Genomic DNA, 11354 nt, shown 5'->3' on the forward strand with positions numbered 1-11354 from the left:
AAAACTTCATTGAGATGGAGAAAATACAGTTTACCATGATAAAATAACTATAATAATACCAATAAACAAGTATATATTTATTATTAATTAGATTGTGAACTCAATTTGCTTTACATCACTTTTATTCTCTTATTTTAATTACTATCACAACATCATGAAGAAGGTTCAATTTTAGCTCTTCTCAACTGAAAGAGTAGTCCTTTTCTGTTTAGAGGAAGACGCATGAATTAGATCATTTGAATTTTTCTGATTAATCTGCATAGCCTCAGAAATGTTGTTTAATGCTTTGGGGCCCCAATCAGTTTGTGATGGCTAAATAATAGTTGTGACGTGCTAATAAATTCAAAATACTTGAAATCTTGTCTGACATTTAAAAATGCTAAGTTTTAGCTGTCAAAATAATTCTTTATAAAGCTAGTACATTGAATGTTTTTTGATCCATTCATTTACGCAATCAGTTTATTTGGTGATCCTTTACTCAACTCATGAATCTGTTAAAAATGAAAATAAGCAGAATCACTTAGGGGAAGTGAGTTCATCTTTGTAATCTGCTCCCTGTAATAGTCTGTGGAATAATCAGGTTTATCTACTGACACCCAAACTCCCAGGAGACTGTCAATGTAGCAGGAAATGATGTCCACCAAGTGGCCTGTCCTGAAGCTTCTACCTGAGACATCACTTTGCCAAAAAAATTCCTTATAGTCAAAGTCATACACAAAAACAGTAAGAGACAGTCTACTCTCAAGCCTCTAAGAGTAGAAATAAAATAAATTATGCAAAGAGAAGAGGGAATGATGGGAAAGGGGTAAGAGAAGCAATATCCCCCTTCTTCATCAAATGTTTATCCTATACCAACTTTTCTTCTGTACCCAGAGGAAGACTTGCTCTGTCTCAGTGACCCCTCCACACAAAGTATTTCATCATGTTTCCTTCATTTCCTTCTTTGGCAGTCCCATGGAGACATAGTTTTCCATGCTGCCTTACAAAGGTTTTCTGTTTTCCTCTAAGAAGCCACACATTACAAGACTTCAAGGTGGTACGTGTCCCCCCTGTTTTTCCTTGTTCCTCCCAAATCTGTTCATCTCCTATAACCCCTTAGTTATTTTGTAGCCAGTGCCTGGATTGAGGTATCATTCTATGCTTCTGAGTCACTCTGGAAGAGATGATAAATAAACAGACTCCTGAGTGGTATGAGCAAGGACCAGGCACCATCCAGGAAGGGATTGATGGTAGCTTCTGAGGCACCAGTGAAGCTAATGTGTTAGATGTGAAAGAAGAATTTCAGCAAGAATTTCCTGTTCTGGCTAGTATGAAGCTAGTAAAGTGGAAAGGGGTAAGATGTAGGCCATGAGAAGACTTAGGGGACCAAGATAAGAAGGAATACATAGATTATGTTCAGTGTGCAAAGAGTACAAATAAACTTAGACAGTAAAGCTATGGCTCAAACATAGTATCCTGACAGTGCTGTCTATTTCTGAGTAAGAAAAAAAGCAAGCAAGAAAGATTTAAAGAGGGCAAGGAAGTCTCCACAGAAGAAAGATTTAACATAAAATCTTAGAGAGTGACATGTCATAAAGCCTTTTGAGATGAAATGTTTTGTGGTAGAAAGAATATGGGTATGAACAAAAGTATAAGAAAAACTATGTTGTATAAATATAAATAATTCAGTTTTATGGAAAATGGGAAAAAAAGATGGGGGGGTTTATTTTTTCTTTTTCTTTCTTTGTTTCTTTCTTTTCCCTTCATTCTTTCCTTTCTTTCTTTCTCTCTGGTATGAAATGTCAACCAACAGATTGCATTCTTAGAATGGTGCTCCAGAAAGAATAACTTGATCTAAGGCAAAATATATTGATGTGGCTATAGCTGGAGGCAAAAAATTGAATTGGAGGCAGTAGATTGCATGACCCACAGCTTTGTGCTCTTTATTTCCTGGACTTTGTTCCCTGTACGACTCTTCCAGGAAGATTGCAGGACCAAGCATCATCACATTCACATTCTAACTAGCAGGATGAAGGAAAAGAAAGGCACGTACCTCCAGTTCAAACACTTTTCTGTTGTCAAAAATTCACTTAATTGGCCATACTTTAGTGGATTTAAGGAGAGTTTAAAAAGTTTGCAATATTATGCTAGTGGTGCTGAACCTGTACAGGTCTATTTAATTAAAAGAGAAGAGTAGAATGGATGCCTTAGAACCACCATGACCACATAAGGTATGCAGCCCATGAGAAGAAATAATGTGTGAGAGGATTTACATAAAATAGGAGATGGAGATGGTGATTTGCACATGAAAGATGCCAGACATAAAAAGAAGTCAAAATAATTTTCTGATTTCTGGTTGGGGCAGTTATACATGGTGCTATCACCCACTGTTTCAGGGGGCTTACTTGGGAGTTTCAATGTTTCTGGAGAGGCAGCAAAAAGAGATAGAAGTAGCTCACCCTGTATTAATTCCTTGGGACATAATGTAAAGCTCTGAAAAGTCTGAAGGGCAAGAAGTGTCTAATGACACTACTCCTGACTATTATAAAATGAAATGGTGAACAGCTCAGCTGATTTGATTTCAGGATAAAAATAGCTGTTTTACTTTCTCACATATTCCTGTATGTGCGTAAATGTGTGAGAAAGCCAACTCACATATTCTCATTCAATATGTTAAATAGGAATCATTCCCAGAGAGCCTCCTGGATCAATTTTAATAAGTACTGAGTGCCAATATACTTCTGATTCACCTCATTGAAATTTACTTTTATTCCCTTGGCCATATTCTCCCATAACCTGGAGATTATCTCTCTCAGTTTACTTAGAATACAAATGCTAAATGCACATTTAAATAATAAAGAATTTATAGACTAATTATAGAAATACTAATATACTACTGATAGAAATGTTATTATACTAATTACATAAACAATTATAACAGGAACAATAATCATTATTTTCTGAGTATTTACTCTAGCCAGACTTTGTTCCAGTGTGTGCATGTGTTATTTAACGTATTGTTTAATGTGACTCATTTAATCTTAAAACAACTCAATGATAAGGTACCATTATCATCCTTACTTAAAAGAAATTGACTTCAGATATAATTTAATATCTGATTGATGCTTTGTACTATGATGAGACATAAAATTAAATACTTAAAGATATATATCAAAATTATGTTTTCTTTTTTATCTCTTCAAAGTATTAGGCCATGTTTAGTTTATATTTCCACTTTGCTAACACAATTACTTGAGTCAAAAGCATACAAACCACCAGGTTAGGTAATATCTATTGTACATTCATTGTGCCCATATTACCTATCAGCTTATTAAAAGAGAGTAGTGATTTTTTTCTATTCATGTTTAAGGGAATTAGCTGTCTGATTATTGCCTCTTCCATGAAATTTCATTGTAGTTAGCTGAATTATTAGTAACAATGACATATTTTTAATCATTTGTACATCAACCAAATCTGATACTCAATATTTTATGATAGAACATATAAATGTCAAGTGGGTCATTGATATTATAAGTTTATAGGAAAGTTTTACAAATAAAAATAGTAGTGTTATATAGTATAAAATATACATATTTTCCACAGAATTAATAATGCCAGCGTTTTCATATCAAACACTTTTTAAAATAAACCTTTTTTAGAAATGATATCATGTTTTTATCTTTTCTTTGCCTTTTGGTCAAAACTTTAAAGACCAATTATAGGAGAACACAAACAGTTTTCTTATAAATATGTAGTTTTAACTATACTATATTAAGTATATATATTATATATAATATATATTATATAACATATATTACAATATTAAGATTAGTAATTGGCTTCTACTTAAATCTAAATAGTCTATAAACCTAATTGATATAATAAGAGATCTAATAGTAAAGAAAAATGTATTATGAGTCAAGTTAAAATGCATGGATACATAGTGTATTTTGAGAATCTTGATAAATGCAAAATGGTGAAAATTATTTGAAGTAGTACATTCACTGAATTAAGAATGCAAATTATTTATATTTCTTATAAGGAAAGACTGAGACATGCTGCTTTTATAATTTAAAATGCTATCTAAACATTATATCATTTTCTATTTAGCTTCCAAGCATTTAGAAGATACAGGGATGTAAACTACATGCTGCGTCTCTTTTCTGTCATTTAGTATTAGCAAACCAGGAAAATTTGATCCTAAATGGCATGGAAAGACTTTACCTTGAGTAAGAGTTGTATATATGTAAAAGACTGTGTGATATGTAACGTGTGTTTACTCCATTTTTTAGCTTTGAGTAAGGAGGTTCACCACTAGAGTATTTCTCTTTGGATTCAAGACCAGCTTTCATTCAAGACCTTGTAAGTCACAGATACTTTTTTCCCGTCTTTCTAGTTTCATGGGAGAATATTCAGGTGCCCGAATGACCAGTTAAGCTAAGTTTTACAATAAATGGTTGCAAAAATTTTAAGTGCCTCATTTTTGGCAACTCCTATTTCCCCTACCTCCTAAAGTTAGGTAGGGGAAATATGATAGAAGTAAGGTAATAAATACATTAGGGGATATATATATAATGGAGTGCATCCAATATCTGACCAAAATAATAAACATACTTGTGCAGACAAAACAAGCTGTCTGAAAACAGAAATATAATTGATGCCTCATTGAAGACCTTTCATATCACAGATCATAGAAACATAAGCCAATAATTTCCTTAATAAGAATCTGGGAAGCTATAATCATCCAAGGACTCTATTAACTAATAGGAATTTAGTATAAGTGAAAACTGTTCATTCATAACACTAAAATGAAGTCTTGTTTTGATTAAGGATGCCTATATTTAAGTAAGCTATTAATGGAAAAAGAAAAACCAGAAGGACAAAATTATTCTATGCTTGGGAAAAAGTCAACAACTTTGGATATTGATATATTCAATATGAATTTCAATAATATTCACTGATTTTACAGACTAAATTATAATCAGCCAGTTCTCAAGAAACACCACTGTCCTCAATCTGAATCTATGTTTACACCAAATTTTACTGAGCTGCATGTCAAACCAGTAGGAACAGGAAAACCATGTACATATGCATACATCTGCAAACCCCACTCATATGCTAACCCTTTAAAACTTTTATAATTACAAAGAAAAAATGTTAACATTTCAGGGAATTAAATATATAATAAGTTTATTCTTATATAAATAAAGTATAGGCAAATTATGTTTATTTCATAATGAATAAATTATTTAACTTGTTCAGCAAAAAATAAAAACTGTGTAAAACATGTCCATTTAAAAAACTATCTGAGAATCCATTGGCTTTTACTTGGAAAATATAGCAAAAAAGGAATAAGCTTATCTTATACAGTTAAATGTAAAAGAGATTGAGATTTATGCTAATTTTTCTTTCTTTTCACTCTACCTCTTATTTATTTATATTTGTTTGTTTGTTATTTATTTTAGGTAAAGCAAGGATTTCATGATGGGATGTGAGAATCACACTTCCAGCAGTGACTTCATTCTTTTGGGACTCTTCTCTTCTTCCCAAACAAGTCTGATTTTCCTCTCCATTATATTCATTGTTTTTATTATAACTATAACAGAAAATACAATGATGATTATCCTTATCCACAGGGAATCAAGACTCCATACTCCAATGTATTTCCTGCTCAGTCATCTCTCCTTTATGGATATCTTGCATACCAGCAACATTGTTCCCAAGATGATCACTAACTTTCTGTCAGGCAGCAAAACGATTTCATTTGCAGCCTGTGGCTTCCAGATATTTCTCTCCCTCACCCTCTTGGGTGGTGAGTGCCTTCTCCTGGCAGCAATGTCCTACGATCGCTATGTAGCCATCTGTCACCCACTGCGCTACCCCATTCTTATGAATGACTATGTCAGCGTTCTCATGGTTGGAGGGGCCTGGTTTATTGGGATAATCAACTCCATAGTTCACACAGCTTATGCACTTCACTTTCCCTTTTGTGGCTCAAGAGCCATTGATCATTTTTTCTGTGAAGTCCCCACCATGTTGGTGTTGTCTTGTGTGGACACAACACACTATGAACAAGGAGTTTATGTAAGTGGCATCATTTTTCTGCTTGTCCCTTTCTCTCTAATCTTTGCATCTTATGTCCAAATTCTCCTTACTGTCCTCCACATGAAATCGAAAGAGGCTAGGAAAAAGTCATTTTCTACCTGCTTCTTCCACATGATTGTGGTCATAATGTACTATGGGCCTTTTATTTTCACATACATGAGACCTAAAAAGCACCACACTCCAGGCCAGGATAAATCCCTGGCAATTTTCTATACCATCCTCACACCTACTTTTAACCCAATTATCTACAGTATTAGAAATAAAGATGTTTTAGAGGCAATGAAAAATATGCTCAGAAGTAATTTTTTCCATAAAATGTTATAGGGAAAATATTTGAAGTATATATGGTTGTCTATTTCCATACTAAATATTTAGAGGATATCTGTTATTCAAATCTCTAGAAAGCTTTATCTATTCAGGTGTTCAAAGATGGATATTCCTGAAACATTGATAATAGTACAGTTGTCACAGATATTTGCTTTATAAATACATCTATCTAAAACTGTATCTGTCTCTCTATGTTGCCAGTTATAATCACCAAAGCACCAATTATAGAAAGTTGATGATGACTAAAGGTTAATTTTATTCTCCCATTAAAATCATACAAATTTGTAAAAATTACTTTTTATGATGCAGTCATATTATTTATGGATATATATATACGCACATATTAATGTATATGAGAGAGAAATCCATATTACTTCTGTGTTTATATAAAATTATACAATGTTTCAAACCATATAGTAAGTTATAGGAAAATTATAAAAACTCATAAGTAAAAGGGTGAAGGTGTGTAAAATATCGAAATTTGAAATTAAGAGATAAATAAGTCCTGGGACTTAATGAACAGCATGGTGATTACAGTTAATGAACAGCATGGTGATTACAAAAAAAAATCATATTGTATAATTGAAAAGTACTAAGAGAGGAGCCTTTTAAAAGATCTCATCACAAAAAAATATTGTACAATTTTCCAAAACACACACTCTACAAAGACCAAATAGTGGATAGAAAATTTGACTAGACCTATAATTAGTAAGGACCTTAAATTAGTAATTAAGATTTCCCAATGAAGAAAATCTGTAAACCAGATAATGTCACTGGCTAATTTTAGCAATCATATATAATAGAATTAATATCAGTCGTTTTTCCTACCTTCCCAAAAACCAGAGGAAGAGGTGTCACTCCCTATCTCATTCTATGAGGTCAGAAATACACTGATACCAAATTCAGAAAAAGATTCTCTAAGAAAGGACATTGATATGAATAAAAGCCTTTAGACAGCATTTTTAACTAAATAACAGCAAAAATAATCATCAGTATGTCAAAAGGATTATACACAATCACTTGGTTGGATTTAATTATAAAATACCAGAAATGTTCACCATATGAAGATAAACATACATAATGCATTATCTTACTTGAATGAGAAGGAGAAAAATCCATATGATAATGAAAATTCATGCAGGATAAAAGGAGTTTGACAAGATTTAACATTCTTCAGTGAAGAAATAATTCAGCACACCAGGACTAGAAAAAGAAAATCATCAGCATATAAAAGATTGACATGAAAGATACATAGTTAATCTTGTACTTAATTTTGAAAAATTGAAAGCTTTTCCAGTAAGTATCAGTTCAGTTCAGTTCAGTCGCTCAGTCGTGTTCGACTCTTTGTGACCCCATGAATCACAGCACTCTTCCAGCAACACAAGAGAAGACTCTACACATGGACATCACCAGATGGTCAACACCGAAATCAGATTGACTATATTCTTTGCAGCCAAAGATGGAGAAGCTCTATACAGTCAACAAAAACAAGACCAGGAGCTGACTGTGGCTCAGATCATGAACTCCTTATTACCAAATTCAGACTGAAACTGAAGAAAGTAGGGAAAACCGCTAGACCATTCAGGTATGACTTAAATCAAATCCCTTATGATTATACAGTGGAAGTGAGAAATAGATTTAAGGGCCTAGATCTGATAGATAGAGTGCCTGATGAACTATGGAATGAGGTTCATGACATTGTACAGGGGACAGGGATCAAGACTAACCCCTAAGTATGGGCTTCCCTAATAGCTCAGTTGCTAAAGAATGTGCCTGCAATGCAGGAGACCCAGGTTCAATTCCTGGGTCGGGAAGATCCCCAGGAGAAGGGAATGCCAACCCACTCCAGTACTCTTGCCTGGAGAATTCCATGGACAGAAGACCCGGTGGGCTACAGTCCATGGGTTCACAAAGAGTCAGACATGACTATGCAACCAACTTTCCTTTTCCCCTAAGTACAGAAAGAAGTCAGAGATGCCCACTTCCACCAATTCTATTCAACACAGTGTTGAGGGTTCTGGCTAGACCAATTAGGCTAAAAAATCAAAAGATATTCATGTTGAAATAAATAAAACCATTCCTAAAGATCTCTCTCTCACACACACACATACACACACACACACCACACACACACCACACACACACACAATTAGAGCTAAGAAATAGGGTCAGCAAAGCTGTAAGATACAAAATAAAAAATAAAAGTTAGTTGTGTTCTTTACCTTGGCAATAAATATTTTAAAAGAAAATTTAGAAAACAATTCCATTTACCATAACATAAAAAATACTTTGGAAAATCCCAACCAAGAGTATGGACACTTATACAGTGAACTCTATCAAACACTGCTGAAATAAATTAAAGAAAGTAAAAAGAAGTATTTTATATTCCACGTTCATGGATTAGGGTAATAATATTCTTATAGTAATAAGAATATCCAGAAGTATTGACAGAGTCAATGAATTCCTTATCAAAATCCCCATGACTTTTTCTGCAAAATAGGAAAGAATATTTTAAAATTAATGTTTATTATCAATGGAATTTAATCTCCAAATAGCAAAACAATTTTTTAAAAGTTGGAAAATTCATTCTTTCTTATTTCAAAAAATTATAAATAATTAAAGTAGCTTACATGCAAAGAGATAAATAAATGGATTAAACAAAACAGGGAAGGCATAAAGGAATGACTCCTCCCATGGAGGTTCATATGAATTTCAGCAAGGCTCCCAAGACTATTCAGTAAGAAAAGGACATTATTTTCAATGAATCATGATAAGAAGACTGAATTTTAGCATACAAAAGAGTAATGTGGAACCGTACCCAAAACAACATTCAAAAACTAACTCAAAATTGACTAAAAGCATAAAATAAGCCCTAAGCCTAGACCATTCAAGTATGACCTAATTCAAATCCCTAATGATTATACAGTAGAAGTGAGAAATAGTTTTAAGGGACTAGATCTGATAGAAAGAGTACCTGAAGAATTACGGACGGAGGTTCGAGACGTTGTACAGGAGACAGGGAGTAAGAACATCCCCAAGTAAAAAAAAATTCAAGAAGCAAAATGGCTGTCTGAGGAGGCCTTACAAATAGCTGCGAAAGAAGAGAAACAAAAAGCAAAGGAGAAAAGGAAAGATATAAGCATCTGAATGCAGAGTTCCAAAGAACAGCAAGGAGAGATAAGAAAGCCTTCCTCAGGGATCAGTGCAAAGAAATAGAGGAAAACAACAGAATGGGAAAGACTAGAGATCTCTTCAAGAAAATTAGAAATAGCAAGGGAACATTTCATGCAAAGATGGGCTCAATCAAGGACAGAAATTTTATGGGCCTAACAGAAGCAGAAGATATTAAAGAGGTGGTAAGAATACACAGAAGAAATGTACAAAAATGATCTTCATGACCCAGAAAATCACGATGCTGTGATCACTCACCTAGAAAGCCAGACACCCTGGAATGTGAAATCAGGCGGGCCTCGGGAAGCATCACTACAAACAAAGTTAGGGGATGTGATGGAATTTCAGATGAGCTATTTCAAGATGCTGTGAAAGTGCTACACTCAATATGTCAGCAAATTTGGAAAACTCATCAGTGGCCACAGGATTGGAAGTCAGTTTTCATTCCAATTACTAAGAAAAGCAATCCCAAAGAATGCTCAAAATACCGCACAATTACAATCATCTCACACACTCGTAAAGTAATGCTCAAAATTCACCAAGATAGGCTTCAACAGTACATGAACTGTGAAATTCCAGATGTTCAAGCTGGATTTAGAAAAGGCAGCGGAACCAGAGATCAAATTGCCAACACCTACTGGACCACTGAAAAAGCAAGGGAATTGCAGAAAGACAACTATTTTTGCTTTATTGACCATGCCAAAGCCTTTGATTGTGTGAGCCACAATAAACTGAAAAATTCTGAAAAAGATAGGAATACCAGACCACCTTATCTGCCTTTTGAGAAATCTGTATGCAGGTCATAAAGCAACAGTTAGAACTGGGCAAGGAACAACAGAATGGTTCCAAATAGGAAAAGGAGCAATTCAAGGCTGTATATTGTCATTGTGCTTATTTAACTTACATCATGAGAAATGCTGGGATGAATGAAGCACTAGTTGGAATCAAGATTGCCGAGAGAAATGTCAATAACCTCAGATATGCAGGTGACACAACCCTTATGGCAGAAACTGAAAAAAAAACTAGATAGCCTCCTGATGAGAGTGAAAAAGTTGGCTTAAAGAAAGCCAGGAAGAAAAACAGCAAAACACAGTATACTAACGCATATATATGGAATTTAGAAAGATAGTAACGATAACCCTGTATGCAAGACAACAAAAGAGACACAGATATATAGAACAGTATTTGGACTCTGTGGGAGAGGGTGAGGGTGGGATGCTTTGGGAGAATGGCATTGAAACATGTATAATATCATATGTGAAATGAGTTGCTAGTCCAGGTATGATGCAAGATACAGGATGCTCGGATGACCCAAAGGGATGCTATGGGGAAGGAGATGAGAGGGGGGTTCAGGATGGGGAACACGTGTACACCCATGGCAGATTCATGTTAATGTATGGCAAAACCAATACAATATTGTGAAGTAATTAGCCTCCAATTAAAATAAATAAATTTATATTAAAAAATAAAGAATATCAGGCAAAAAAAAAAAAAAAACCACTCAGAAGACTAAGATCATGGCATCCCGTCCCATCACTTCATGGCAAATAGATGAAGAAACAGTGGAAACAGTGGCCGGTTTTATTTTTCGAGGTCCAAAATCACTGCAGATGGTGACGGCAGCCATGAAATTAAAAGACACTTACTCCTTGGAAGGAAAGTATGACCAACCTAGACAGCAGAAGAAATGGCAACCCCTCCCAGTGTTCTTGTCTGGGAAATCCCATGGATATAGGAGCCTGGCGAGCTATAGGCTACGGGACCACAAAGAA

At 34.4% G+C, this 11354-nt stretch overlaps 1 protein-coding gene across 1 annotated transcript; it reads left to right on the forward strand.

Moving 5' to 3' along the window:
* The first annotated feature begins 5460 nt into the window (after nucleotides 1-5460).
* Nucleotides 5461-6408, forward strand: LOC101119903 (olfactory receptor 2AJ1-like). Its single transcript, XM_004009429.3, has one exon. The coding sequence runs from the start codon at nucleotides 5461-5463 to the stop codon at nucleotides 6406-6408; it is 948 nt and encodes a 315-aa protein (XP_004009478.3).
* The last annotated feature ends 4946 nt before the right edge of the window (nucleotides 6409-11354 follow it).

Source organism: Ovis aries, chromosome 5, assembly GCF_016772045.2.
Source record: "Ovis aries strain OAR_USU_Benz2616 breed Rambouillet chromosome 5, ARS-UI_Ramb_v3.0, whole genome shotgun sequence".
NCBI classification, from domain to species: domain Eukaryota; kingdom Metazoa; phylum Chordata; class Mammalia; order Artiodactyla; family Bovidae; genus Ovis; species Ovis aries.